General features: G+C 39.1%; 2 protein-coding genes across 2 annotated transcripts in view; both read right to left on the reverse strand.

Moving 5' to 3' along the window:
* Positions 1 to 208: 208 nt before the first annotated feature.
* On the reverse strand, positions 209 to 8880 carry LOC127953945 (glutamate receptor ionotropic, NMDA 2A-like). Its single transcript, XM_052553319.1, has 4 exons — positions 8735 to 8880; positions 7078 to 7265; positions 4578 to 4816; positions 209 to 3790 (listed from the first exon to the last, which is right to left on the reverse strand). Exons 1-4 carry the CDS (start codon positions 8800 to 8802, stop codon positions 1997 to 1999), a joined length of 2289 nt encoding a protein of 762 aa, XP_052409279.1. The 5' UTR covers positions 8803 to 8880; the 3' UTR covers positions 209 to 1996.
* A 1756-nt stretch (positions 8881 to 10636) lies between these two features.
* Positions 10637 to 15124, reverse strand: part of LOC127952285 (glutamate receptor ionotropic, NMDA 2A-like) — a 51429-nt gene continuing 46941 nt past the window's right edge. The window contains exons 5-9 of the mRNA XM_052550674.1: positions 13065 to 13236; positions 12568 to 12721; positions 12037 to 12162; positions 11146 to 11375; positions 10637 to 10642 (exon numbers count right to left, since the gene is read on the reverse strand). Of these exons, the coding sequence (XP_052406634.1) occupies positions 10637 to 10642; positions 11146 to 11375; positions 12037 to 12162; positions 12568 to 12721; positions 13065 to 13236 (688 nt within the window). The remainder of the gene's footprint in view (positions 10643 to 11145; positions 11376 to 12036; positions 12163 to 12567; positions 12722 to 13064; positions 13237 to 15124) is intronic.

Here is a 15124-nt window from a genome sequence, read left to right on the forward strand (position 1 = left end):
GCGCAGCTGGTGATGTTTTCACCTACCATTCGAGGAACAGCAAGGATATTCACCTCGCCTCACAAAAGATACAATATCAATGCAGATGTGGCTCTGTGATTAATACTAGAGGCTAATACCTTGCTTATTTCCCAAAACAGCAGCTCTGCAATATGAATTATAGTTTGCTGTGTGTGTATATATATATATATATATATATATATATATATATATATATATATATATATATATATATATATTTGCACCCTGTTACAAATAATTTGTGATCATAACACCATAACAAAAACATAGAAAAAGTTACAATTGAGTTGCATGCCATTATTATAATTCATGTTCATGTAATCAAAATACATTTTTCTTAAAGACTGGGGTTATTACAAGGGTGAAAAAATAACTGAAAAACAAGTTGTAAAGTGTAAAAACTATGTATGGCATATATGATTACAAGACCTTGATATTTTACATGTGCATACGCACATTAGCTTCTTAAAGCAGCACTTCATATGATGAATATGTTCATAATTATGACAGTGATGACATATTCAAGATAAGTGTATGGTGAATTATGTCACATTATTGGGGAAGTTGAAAGAAACCAAGTCTAATATGAGAGGGGAAGATGCTAGAGCAGTCGTACAACACGTTCATATCGACACTGCATCCTTTTTTCCAACAAATGTTGGAGTCGTAAACATAAAGCTCATTTCAAAGATGGCTGAAAGATCCTCTCTCTAAATACACCTGCAATGGAAGTCCTCAGACGAACATAGCGGAGTGGAGGAAAACATGCCCAAATACAATGTGAATGTGCCTTAATGTGGTGTACAGAAAATATTACACAAAATGATACAGAACCATCCTGAGGTATTTGATCTAATACATGATTTGGCTATGTGTTCTGATTCACATTGCATGGAGTTCATTGAGTGTGTCTGTACAGTATAAAGTTTAGTAATAGGTCTGCAGAACAAAAGGTCTTGCATGGTAGTCCTCAATGCAAATAGCGTGTTGATCGTGTTACGGACTGCGACAGGAAACCAATGCTCTAGCTCAGACTTCAAGCTTCACACGCGGTCATCGTTACACTTACTGAGTGGATCGCAACAGCAAAGGGAGGCTCCGCTAAACTACAGTAAACAACAGTCTTCGAGGGATGATGATTCGGTTTCACAGTGTACAGTGACAGGATGGAAGTATCGAACAAAATAAATGTGAGACAAACTTCCATCGCAAAAACTTCCCCACAATCTGGAAATGGAGGATCAATACAATATTCCCAGTCAAACAACCTACAGGTCAAGTTTTCATTGCACAGATGACCACCTCAGCTGTTGAAAGAAATCACATTAATGGAAGTATATCTTCAACTGAAATAAGACCATAAAAGAAACACACATGCAAAAGAAATCTATTCCTGACAGTAAAATAGAAGTTCTGTTTATAAAGCAGAGGTGGGTGGTTAACTAATGATTATTGTGCTACCAAATAAGATAGAGAAGAGTCTAAATTCTAAATAGGGATTAGAATGCCAAAAATCCCAAGTCTATAGTAATAAATGCAAAAATGTAATCGCTGAGTGCCATGGATGATATATCCTTGCTTGCCTTAAGATCAGGAACTATTCCAGCCACAGTCCATCAGATACATATACGCGCTTGTCACATGCAATGTGGGGCCAAATACTTGAAACCCCACCATAGGATCTGCTTCAAGTCAGACTTTAAGCCGCACATCTGTCCTAGCACTTAACGTTTCGAGTACACACTAGCGCTAGGCCAAGTGTTGGGGATAATGAACAACTTCCATGCCAGATCACATTTTATTAGCTTACACTTGACTAACTGTCTTTCTGCAGATTCCTGCCCAGAAGTCATCTTAAAATGCTGAAAACCTCTAGAAAGCTCTCGTATAAGAGGAGCGATATCTCGGTTACTTTTTAGATGTAGGTGACTGTGGCATTCTAAGTGAGTAAATAGTTCAACTACAAAAAAAAGCATTAAACATCTGACTCGAGACTAGGAATTTTCTTATACACTCGTCTATTGCTAAACTGCGAAGAATTGAGAACCCGGGGAGCTGAGTATGCACTAGTTTTGTTGGCTACATAAGGCATTACATGCTCTGAAATGTACATGTCATTGGGTATTCGACCATCCCTGGAACAGTATGAAGTGGTGGACTTCTCGGATGACCTCAGATTGTTCTCATTCCTAGCTTTGATGGGAGCCAACTGTTTGTAAATGTCAGAGGAGCTCCGGCCGTGGACCAAGCGAGTGTCATCCCGTACAGATTGCATGAAGGGGTTGTCCGAGGGGTGATCGGGGTAAAGTGACTTACTACGCTTGCTTTCCTCCAGGTTTCGGTTAAAGAGCATGGACCTGCTGCCAAATAGTTTGTCAGCCTTAATGTTAAACATGTTTGCATAAGGGCTGTCCTCCAGGAAGCGGTCCTTCTCTTTTAGGCTGACGCTCCGTGCCGGCCGGTTCGGGTCAATTTCTTTGGGCTTCTCAAGCATGATATTGTCAAAGGAGTGCTGACGGCTAAGCCTCAGTCTGTTCCTCCTCTGCACATGTGGCCCATCCGTCTGAGGCCAGTAGTGGCTAAACATGTCATCGTGGTGCATGCTAGGGCTGATCATGGCCTCCTGCAGCATCTGGTCTTCACTGATGTCATACAGGTTGCCCATGTGGAGGCATGCCTCACACCGGTTATACGGCGAGCGTAGGCCGGCGTACGGCCCCGTACCGTAGTTGGTCACCTTCGAAAGACAGCTCCGGCAATGAGTCTGTTTGAACCGGTCGTTGCTTTCGTGAGAACTGAGGTTCTTCTCTTTCATGTTGTAGTGTTTGTTGTAGACATTGTCCGGCAGAAGGTCCGAGTCGCCTTGATGGAGGGGGCTGCTGTTGAGATGGATGATGGGCTGGTCACATTTCCTGTAATTGTCGTTGTGGTCTGAATAAATTTCGCCGAAATCCAAATCGTCAGTTGTTAGGCCTCTGCCTTCCCTGTAATGTTGTGGCTCTGAGTGCAGACTCAGCTCCCGGTCAGAGTCTATGGTGTAGATTTTCTCCCGGCCCGTTCCGCCCTGCTTATTTTTTAAGTAGGACAGCTCTACTTCGCTGCAATCCCTAGGGTATTTTGACGTCATCGATCTTTTTTTTAAGTTATCCTTGGGCTTCAGGTGCTTGTTATTGTCTGGATCCTTGTAGGAGGTGGCCCTGCTTGAGCAGTCAGAGATATCCGAGTGTGCTGTGTCCTCTGGCAGGTATCTCTGACTCTTCATGGACAAACGGGGGTCTAGGGTTTCAGGCCCCTGTGTTTGACGCAAAGTATCCACAGATTTCTTCCACAGAGCTCGGGGTTTTGCATTGGTCTGGGCTGTGTCTGCGCTCACCGCCACCTCTACGGTATTAGGGTTTGATTCATTGAGGGTGAGGGGATGCTGACCTTGGAAGATGTAGTTGTTTAGATGGTCCTTGTGGCGGTTGGCCAGATATGCCTGCAAGTCGCTGGAGTCTCCGTAGATGTCCTTTTGGGCATAGCTACGGTTGTCAGTGTAGATAAAGTTCCCTTTCTCTGCCATCATGTCCATGATCATGGGGCTTGCCGAATGCATGAACTCACCGCCACGTTTAGGAGAGTTGATCCTGGAGCCGCTGAGGTTGGTCATATTAGTCATCTGCTTGGCGGACTTGATAAGCTTGAGCATGTTGGACTGTGGACTGAAGTCCAAATCGGATGACTTTTTCTTCATGTCGATGTGAACGCCATGAATGCAACTCCATATACCCTACAGAAAAAGAAAAAAAAATCAAGCTCAATATTCATACATTAACTATGATGTCTGTGACTTGCAAATGTACCAGTCAGTGATATCAAAAAGCACAAGTTTTTAATTAGGGCATAGATAAAGCCTGTGACACAGATGCAGTCAAATATAAGAACAAATTGCCAAGGGGTTTATTTTGAAAGGCATATTTTGTTTAAAAATGATCCCCTCCTCTTACTATCTCTGTGAATCTCTTTTTTTTTTTTTACCAGTAAACACTTGAGTTCTCCAACAACAGCATTTTATTACCTTAAAGATGCTAATCAGAGGCACCATATTCTCACACTGATAGCACGTACACAAACCCATCGGGGATCAAAACTAAACTAAGACATACTGAGCTTTTGGCTGTGCTAGAGATCATGCTGGCTGTCAAAACAGACTGCTGCGCTGTCATTTTAAGCTCCCTGGCCATGGAAAGGGTGGTCGAAAATCACATTTTTGAAAAACTTTTTCTTTCATACACTTCCCATGTCAGGATAAAGACTGAGCTCAAACACTAACTGGATTACCACTGACACTCTCAGAAGCCAGGTTGAGTGATTTTGGCTGTCCCTACTGTCAAGACTGAGGACTGATAACTGTTAGGGCGATCCAATTCAGCAAACACCAAAACTAGGGGTCTTCAACAGTGGATTCACAAACCTCTAGGTGGTCTGATGCACTAAATACATTTTATACATGTAACAGGGAGTCCTCCCGATATTTTATGTCCAGGTATGGAAGATTGTCTTAACGGAAGCCTTACCCTGCTGATGGTGAAGAGCAGGCCTGGTTTGCCCGAGCAGACACCAGTGAAGCAGTATCTGAGTCTCCAGTAGAACAGGTGCTCCCAGACAAAGGTAATGAGGCTGAGACCCATGGCGGTCGCAAGCATGTAGAACACTCCAGCCATGTTGTCCACATCCAGCTGGCTGCTCATTACCTCGTTCTTCTCATTGTGGCAGATCCCAGTCAGCCACTGAGCCTCCAACTCCTCCATCTCACCTGAAGAAAGACGCACACGCCCAGGTCCACGTCATCAATCAGCTCAGATATCAATCAGATATCTCCCATTTCATGTACACATCAGTGGGCCATAGTACTACCGTCCACAGACATATCCTCCTGTTCCAGATGTCCCCACGCACTAACATGTCAAAATGAGGATCAGTAAAATTATACACTCAAGTTTTAGCCATATGTTAGCACCATCTGAGACTTTTTTCTCTTTCTCTACAAGGTACAGCTGCTAGGGGGGATAATTCTGTCATTTTTCATACTCGGAGTATAGCACTTCTTTGAAGCACAGCTTATAGTATGGACAGAGAGAGAAATACTGCAGACGTCTATGAAGGAAGATCCCTGAACTAAAATTATGGACATTGCTGCATGAACGCAACGCATTCTAGTTTTGGCTTTAATACAAGCATACAATATCTTTAGGGTAGACATTTACATTTAGTCACTAAACAGACACTTTTAAAGTTACTTACAAATAAAGAACAGACATATTTTCAACATAAAGACAGTGGCACACATAAGTATGAATATAAGTCAGACACATAATGTGCCCATGTTTTCTTAAAAGAAAATGGATGTAGATGTCCCATTTATCACATCTTTCATGATATAATAATACTAATATAGTAATATTAATTAACTACATGTACTCATTATTCTATGAAAGCATATGGGTAGAAAAAATCATTTTGAAATGTAACATGCAAAATCACAATGCAATATGTAAAATAGCAATGTATTTCTGTATACATATGTGCAACATTTAGTGCAAAATTAAATGATATATTTCCATTTGCCATTTTCCCTAAATGCATTTAGACTTATGGGTAGGACACATGGGATTGCATTTTCATTGTGATACCACATGATAATTGTAGCAAAATTCAGTGTGATTTTCAACATGCATTCTGAGCCAAATGTGCAGCAAAAGGGTAGCAAAATGGTGATTTAAATGTATTTTACTTTAATGACACCTACACTTAAGGCGTTTCAATTGCCTTTTCAATAAATAACCCCTTGATAATGTAGTTTAAGTCAATGTGGATTTGAAAATGCAATAATGCGTTCCAAGGTGATCATGTTCCCAACTTGTCAATCATTTTATCAAAGCGGTGCTCGGCAACAAGATGCACAATAGGTCAATATTCCCCATTAACCAAACACTGCCTCAACATCTCTCACTGTTTTACACTCCAATTGATGCACAGAAGCAAACAGACAGTGCAATTCTACACGTTTACCTGTTTACTACCATACTTTATTCTTCTCCTATAATGCATCGCATGTCCCCAAACACCTAAGCATTGCAGGCATCGCACATCTCCCTCTGCACATCGAGTGATGAACGTAAGCAAATTCTACGTAGTGCATGTTGCGTGGCACCTAAACTTCATGCGCCTGCCACAAGAGCTCTCACAGTTTACAGCCACCGGATACTAGTGATTGATGCCCTTGACTTCTAATATTAAGTTATCTCCCTTTGGTTGTGGCATGTTCTGTGACAGCTGTGTCTAGATCTGTCTGGTGAAGTGTCATCTGGGGCAGGCAGGAGAAGCAGCATTTTCTGTAGGTCATGGGCATCAATCGAAATGTAAACAGACTGAGGGGTCTTAAGGCACCCGGGAAACTTAGGTTCCAAGGGACGTGCACTCTATTATGGGTTAGAAGAGAGGAAGGTAACACCCTGTCTACATCAGATGCGAGCGGCACAATAAATAAAACGATGCAAACGAAACAATCAGCGATGCTGTCTATGTCGGGATGCGACACAACAACTGTTGCATCCAGTGTAACCATGTTGTAAGGTGGCAAACAAATAAGTGTACTGACCTATTTTGCGTCTTGTTGCTGTGCCCCGCCTTCATATAACGATTGACAGTTTAGGGCCTGATCGGCTCGGAATGCATTTTCAGATTCACATTGACTTATTTGGGTATTTAATGAAAAAGCAATTCAAACCAAATTCAAATATAGAATAAAAAAAGAAAAATACATTTAAATCACCATTTTTGCTACCATTTTGTTCCACATTTGGCTCAGAATGCACACTGAATTCACACTGAATTTTGCTACAATTATCATGTGGTATCACAATGAAAATGCAACCCCATGTGTCCTACCCATAAGTTTAAATGCATTTAGGAAAAACAGCATTTAAATTTTAATTTTACTACAGTTTTTGATTGGAAATGTTAAACAATTTGTTATTTATAAAATGCACTGCTGCCAGGTATGCAAGCACTTACCATCTCCAATAATAGCCAAAATGGCCAGATCCACCGAGCGCTTCCAGGCTGACCCTTTCTGCAGCGCAATGCCATAGCCAGTGGTAGCAAAGATATAGCCACTACCAATGGTCACTAGTTTACAGCCCTCATCCCTTCCGGCCATGTAGTTCAGCACAGCTGCGTCATATATGAAGGCATCAAGTTTCCTGGTGAAGGGAAAGAGCACACACACTATTCAGATGCAAATAGGGAGGTTAAATATTATGAGTCATTCTCATGCCTTAACAGCACTGCCATGTCACCAAAAGCCTCCAATGAATCATAACTTTACAGCAATGATGCAGACGCAGTCACAAGCTTAAGGTGAGAGACAGCACTGGGTGTGATTACACCAGAAGCAAACAGAGAGTGAAAAACAGAGCAATAAAAGCTATTTGACTGACTTCAGCCTAATGTTTAATGCAAGGGGTTGTCAAAATGGTGTCTGCAAAATGGAGCAGAAAAGTTGATAATTTTTTTTTTTTTATATATATACAGAATAGTTTGTTTATATAAACCTACATCTCGCCATTTCTGTCTTTAATTTTCTCTTTGGTGCTTGTGAGGCTCTTCTTTGGAATAATATTTGTTCTGAGAAGTGAAGTAAATTTTAATTAAAAAAAATCTGCATATTAAGTAGAAACACAATATGCACAATATTAACTATATAAATATATAAACTACATAAATATATTATGGTTTTTATTTTATTTTAGTGTTTTAATTAATTTTATTTGATAAAAACAAATTTGAATAGTTTTGATTTCAGTTGACAGTAACACATCTGGAAAAAGACTGAAATGTAATATTATAAACTAAACTGCACCTCCCCCATTATGGTCACAACTGAAAAGAGAATTATGGGTGAAAGCAAAAAATATATATATATTTTTTTTCATGCTAAGCTGTAGATACTGTAAAACCTCAGTTGCAACATAAGGAAATTTGTGCTTCTTTATTAGACAGCCATATATGACCAGCTCATGATAGAAATCTTGTACGATCTCTGAAATTTGTCTCAAACAGTGCACCCGACTTTAGACCCCACCTAAAAACTATTTTGAGCCACGGTGAGCTGCTTGTCAAACTGGATCTCTCTGTTGAAAAAGCCTTTGTCTAAGACTCATTAGTCTTCTTGTCTGACATTTCAAGAATGTCAAATGTAACTCAGGGATCCCGCTGACATCCAGTAGATTTGCTCAATGATTATTTTGATGGTGAGATGGTGGATCTGCAGTGTATAGAGACATGCCAAGCTGCGAGAAATGATGCTGTGCACTTGCAAAAGAAATAATCTACGCTTTATTGATATACTGTAAGGTAATTTAATAGTGTGATTGTGCTGTGCCCATCTGCCAATATACAAAGACAAAGTCTTGCTGCAGTTCAGAGAGATAATGAATGCTGTTTAATATTACTCGTGCTGATCTGCTGCGCTTCTTTCACTGAACAGTACCTTATAATATTCAGTATTACGGCAGGATTAACTGTATTTCAATTATGCGAAGCTGAATTTAAAAAAAAAGGAACTAGGGCTATTTACATGGCAGCAAAAACAATGACTTCATTCACTAATTGACCCATTCTGCTCAGACGGACCAGATAAACACAGCGTGGGAGGGTGTGAAATACATACCCCGTCTTCAAGCTGACCAGCGCGTCGTTCACCCCCGACTGATGGTACTTCACCATGTACTGGTGCATGTCGGGGTAGTTCTTACGAATGTTTCTCTCTGTGCTCCCGTTAGGAACCGTTCCAAAGCGGAAAGGAGGGGAGTAGGAGTAGGGACTCTGAAACTGCAAAGTTAAAAAAATGAAATAAAATGATTAATAAAAGCACTGCAGGAAATAAAATGCTTCCATGGCTATAAATGCAAATGATAAAAAACTTTTATCACTCACACTCATTAATTTACTGCTTCTAATAAGAACCAAAAGTGTTTTACAACACAAATCTTTTGATTTTACATAGAACTTGTCATTCTCTATAGTATGTACAGAAACCATATTATACAGTTACTATTCGAAATTTTAAATATCTAAAAAGACAACTCTAGTTTTTCAGATTTAATATTGTGAAACATCTTGTATGAGATCATTGTACACTAAATGGAGTATTAAAGCAATATTTGAGAGGAGTTTGTTAATCTAATCCTGCCAATCATAATGCAAGCATTTCTAACAGCTGCTTGCTTTTTTGATCAATGTGCTTTAGAAAAGAAGCAGTTAGCCAGTAGACTGGGCATGTTTTTGAATGTGTTTGTGTGTTGACTACTTGACCAGAGTTGTGGCTCTATTCTGAGTGCAGGCCCCGGGCTTCATTTTAAGCTATTTCCTCTTGCTCTTCATATCTTCTTTTTCCTCAAGTCCATATAATACATGAATTCAACTTTCCTTTTGACTTCTATTTCAGAGAACGGACATTGCATGTCTTATTATACCATTTATTCTCCAGTACATGCCAAACAGTGACCTTTTTGTCTGGAACAAGTAGCTGAGGAGCTCTTCTCGAGCCAGTCTACACCTGCTGCTCTCTTGCCAATGTACACTTTCAACGTGCTTGACTCAGCATGGTTATTCATTTTCACAGGGCAGCCATATTTCTCTGAATAGCCAAAAAAAAAAAATATATATATATATATATATATATATATATATATATATTGGGGAATCGGGAAGAATACACAGTCATACATATATCCTTATCTGGACTTGTACAGAAGCACAATTCTCCGGATTCTGTGGATGAAATTGTGCATCACAACACCACACCATTCTCAAATGCTGAGCTTACAGTAAAACACCAACAAAAAGTCCCATGACAGCTGAACAAGACAAATTATTCTGCTTTAATAGAGCTCACCGCTACATAAGAAAGTTCACAATCTATGTGAAATAGCTTTAGGCTTTATTCGTGATTGAAGAGATTATTTTCAAACAGGATATTTTTCACTTGCCAGGATTGGCTACTAGTTAAGATTGTCACTTGTTTTGCCATATTTTTGACTATTATTCAAAATTTTTGACTAGCTCTAATACCACAACTACTTAAACAGGCCTTTAATTAACGGTAATACCTGAAAATATTATTCTATTCTATTCTATTCTTTTATATAGGCCATCTGTAGTCTTTATTCTTCTGTTTTTCTCTTCACAGACTAGTTCTGCAACTCAATGCATAGTCCTTTTTAAACCTTCCAAGCACCCAAATGATTTTAAAGAAGGCTCAAGCTTATTGTCATTCAACACTCACAGCAGCATGCTGGCGTGGTGAAGGATTCTCATGAAAGATTCTTGTGCATTCTCTCTCTGAAATAAATACTAATCAGTTGTGAAGACTTTGTTTTCATGTAAAGGAGGAGCACTTGTTAGTCTTGGATACGAGTCTCATGAACAAAACATCAAGCCTGCAACGTAAACCCTGCAGACTGCAGTAAATACCCAGCAGAGACTGCAACGTCTTACCAAAGGTCAAAGCACTTTGTTGCACTATCACAGGATCGAAACCACTGTGCTGCCATCAGTGGCCAAGCTGTCATTAGATCTTTAGGACACACACACACACACACTTTACCACATAATCTATCAATAAATATCCTTACATGAGCTAAACGCAAGAACTTTAATATTGTGAAATATTTTTATAATTAAATATAATTATTTTCTATTTTCATATATTTCAAAATGTAATTTATTCCTTTGATATTAAAGCTGAAATTTTAAGCAGCCATTATTCTACTCTTCAATGTCACACGATCCTTCAGAAATCATCTTAATATGCTAATTTGCAGCTCAAGAAGCCTTTCCTAGTATTATTCTAAATGATGAAAACAGTTGTGCTACTTGATATTTTTTTGTGTAAATCATGATAAATCTTGATGAACAGACATTTATTTCAGTAAATATTTCTGAACATGAAAATATTTTGCTCTCCCTTTGATTAAGGTATTGCATTCTTGCGGAATAAAACTTTTAATTTCTTAATAAATAAATAAATACATAAACAAACAAAAACGTGAACACTAGTGTGTATAAATATTGTTTTACCTTTTTGTCACTTAGACCTGTCACTTGGTCCACAAATTCCTCCTGGATCATGAAAGCAGCCAGGTTGGCAGTGTAACTGGCCAGGAAGATGACAGCGAAGAAGGCCCAGATGGACACTATGAATTTACTGGTAGTGCCTTTGGGGTTTTGCACGGGCACGGAGTTGTTAAATACCAGGCCCCACAACAGCCAGACTGCTTTGCCCATGGTGAAGGATGGTCCGTGGGGGTCTGCAGAAGATGCGTTTTCATTAACATCCTTCATTCGTGCCAAAGCCTTTCTCAGTTATAACATAATCTCCCCTCTTCACGGTCATTAGAGCACTTGCACAGAATAAAGCCAAAGTACAGCGCCCTGCTGCTCAGCTGTTAATCTTCATATTCTCGAACAGTTCACCGGCCTTTTGTTTTCATATAAATGAAACTGCATGCAAGACATCACGATAAATACACAGAAGTAAGCCTAGAACGATTCCTTTGTAAGGTGGCTGTAGAAATAGACAGCTGATTTATCTTTAGATTGCTTTGACGTGCCTCCCTTTTGAAAATCGAAGCTTTAAATGAGTCGCCTAACAAGAGAAGAAATGCTTTTTAGTGCCACAACACAAAGGCACTCCAAATGAGGCTACATGAATTAAATCTGATCCACTTGAATCCAATGAAAATGAATTGAACTTTATTGAACTAACTCCGAGCCCGAAACCACTCAGCACCCAAATTAAGTATAAATTAGGCCTTAATGTTTTGCAAAAGAACAAGGGGCTATCAGAGCAGGGCAAGGATTTACTAGTGTGTCTAAAACTGAAAGACCGACTGCATTGCAGGGAAACGGAGGATGAACCGTGGAGGGAGAGAGGGAGTGAGTAGGTAGCTGAGAGTGCTAGTTACGTACCTTTGCCCTGAGCTAGGTTCCTGTTGAAGCCCAGGGGGCTGATATACTCAAACATGAAGACAGCCATCGCAGTCACCAGCAACAGCATCACAAACATCATCACCCACACAGACGCGCTGAAGGGCTCTGCAGCGAAGAAGGAGCGAGAGACAGGTAGATCGGGGGAAAAAAATCACAGTCAGCGACTATCATCCAGGCATTCTGCTTGATGTGTGACTATAGACAAGCTGAAGAGATTAAAGAGCTTTACCGTGGGAAGCAAATGCCAAACTGGCAAGTGTCCATTGGGGAACTTTCTCAGACCCTGTAATTATTGGCCTTATGCTAATTAAATAATGGCTTGCTGATCTAGTGCCATCAAGCATAGAGGAGCACTCAGGGTGCTATGAATCTAAAAGAGGCCCACTTCAGCCGATTTGTGGGCAACTCTATCGGATCTGGGGTCTGATTGGCGGAAAGACTTCAATATTTTGACAGGTGGAAATAAGACGATCGTTGGGAAAACAGCTGCTGTGCCCTGCAGATAGTTACCTAAAAACGCTGATGGGGAGACGGTTCCGTTGCTACGGGATACCATCACACTAATCCCCGTTTCCACGAAGGGGACAGAGAAATCGATGACCTCTGAGCGCTCCTCATTGATTGTCAGGGAGCCCACGGCCATGACTGCTTTTTTGTTCACCACCTGTTGAAGGAGACAAGATGACACAGGGGTTTAGTTAAGCTGCAGAGTTTATATTCAGGACACCTGGGATATTTCGATTCATTTTTGTAGCCAAATGAAACTTGTGTTCCAGCGTTTCGCTCTCTCTGGATCCAAATTGAACAAATATGTAGTTCCTTTCCCCAATTTCACATTTGATTGCTATCAGGCTTTGACTGTTATACAATGACTTCCATAGGAGAGCATGAGAGAGAGAGGGAGAACAAAACTTTCTTCAATCTAACCTTTGTTTAGCTCCGTAAATGGAAAAGCAGCATTCAATAACAAATCGCATCGGTAGATTTGGCTATTGAAGTCTACTCACCTCTCCCACCATGCCGTTCCACACATTGTTGATCTTCTTGCCGTGCTTCCCGTTGGTCACCAGATAAAGGTCATAGGTGAACTTCACGTTCCGAGCGATTTTCTTCAGGATGTCGATGCAGAAGCCTTTGCAGCACTTTTTAATGTACGTTCCTCCTCCCACGGTGGTGTTGCTGATGGATAGAGCACATTAATCACAGTTTAACTTAAAGCAGAAAATCTGATTTATGATGTCAGGACCATTTCAAGCTTAGCTGACTGATGCATTTTCTGGATTGTTCCATGCATAGGGAGAGATGTCTTTAGACGTTTTAATAAGATATTATTATTTTTTAATAAAGACATACTTTTCATTCAGCAATGATGCATTAAATTGATTAAAAGTCAACAAGCCTTACATTGTTAAAAATACTAAATGCTGTTCTATATTATATCTATTATATCTATTCTATATCAAATCCTGAAAGAAATTAAGAAAATTAAGTTTTTCCCACAAAAATATTAAGCACTTAAACTGTTCTAAGCATCTACAATAATGGTACTTGAGCACCAAATCAGAATTCTGTTAGAATATTAGAACGATTAGAATTCATAACAAAATTATTTCTGAAGGATCATGTGACACTGAAGAATGGAGTAATGATGCTGAAACGTCAGCATTTTCATCAAAATTACAGTTAAAGTATATTTAAATAGAAAAAAAGTTACTTTAAATTGTAATAAAAGGTAACAGTATTACTATTTTTACTGCATTTTTAATCATAAATGCAGCCTTATAAAAGACATCTTTCACAAACTATTAAAAAAATCATACTGACCTCAACATTTGGGATGAAAGAAATTAATAACAATTTCAACAAATGATTTCAAAATAATTTAATTTACAAAGTAGCCTTTTGCTTTTAAACAATGTGCTCTCTCTGGACCATAATGTATGAATTTGACAAATTCTATTTTATTTTAATTGTCGCAGTTTAAATTTTTGGGAAATTAATCTGAGCACTTGTCTTTTATTTCATGACTATGTATATCACACATTACAGTATATCAAAGTGTTACTTCACATCACAAATCTGATTTAAAAAGTACATACTGACATTATATATACTATATTATATATTATATTTATACATTTTAATCTCATCACAAACATGAAATAACAAATGATTGTTGTTATCTTTGTTAACCTCCTTTAGTGCAGTTCCTATATACTGCATGTGTGAACTTCACATGATTTTCCACTGCTTTTACACAATAAGCAATCTGAACAGAGTGGGATTAAGCACTCAGAAGAGGAGTCACAATTGTATTTAGCTGCACTGTGTCTAACAGCAGCCCGCTAGCGCAGACCATTCGCTAGCTGGGATTACAGTACAGTAGGTATAGTGTGCTGAAGCATGAACGATAAGGCCTTTCACTGCCGGCAGTGGAGAAATTTCTTAATTACAATGAATAGTAGGCTTTCCCTTGAGAGCCTCTCAGGGAGTCATCAAGGGAGTGCCAAACTTCTGGTGAAAAATGCAGTCAGCTGGAGATTTCTGATGCCTCGTAAAGTCCAACGCCAATCTGTGCTGACTTAATTGCAGAGGGGTTCCTGTTTTCCCAAGCGAGGAGGAAGACAATTCTATTTACAGGGCAATTAAGATTATTATTTCATTTGGACTGGGGGAGAAGGTCCTGTTTTTAGACACAGTCAGAAAGGGGTAAAAGTAGAACCTGCATTACCAAAGCTTTCAGCCCATCTGGTGTTCATACTCCCATTCAGTTTTTATTACTTTCTTTGCTGAATTCATCCTAGAGCACTACCTCACCCAGACAAAGCCATGTTTACACTTGGTATTAAAATATGGGTAATCCAGTCACAAGTGGTTAGTCAGAAACATTCATGTTTATACCTGTCAAGTACTAGGAATGTCAAAAATGCTTGTTATCAATTTTAACGATTTATTTAATTATATTTATTTAATTAATATTAATAATATTTAATATTAATTAATAATAAATTAATAATATTAATTAATATTTAATTAATTGCCCATTTTATTAATTTAAGAGTAAAAA

This window comes from Carassius gibelio, chromosome B3 (assembly GCF_023724105.1).
Source record: "Carassius gibelio isolate Cgi1373 ecotype wild population from Czech Republic chromosome B3, carGib1.2-hapl.c, whole genome shotgun sequence".
NCBI classification, from domain to species: Eukaryota; Metazoa; Chordata; class Actinopteri; order Cypriniformes; family Cyprinidae; genus Carassius; species Carassius gibelio.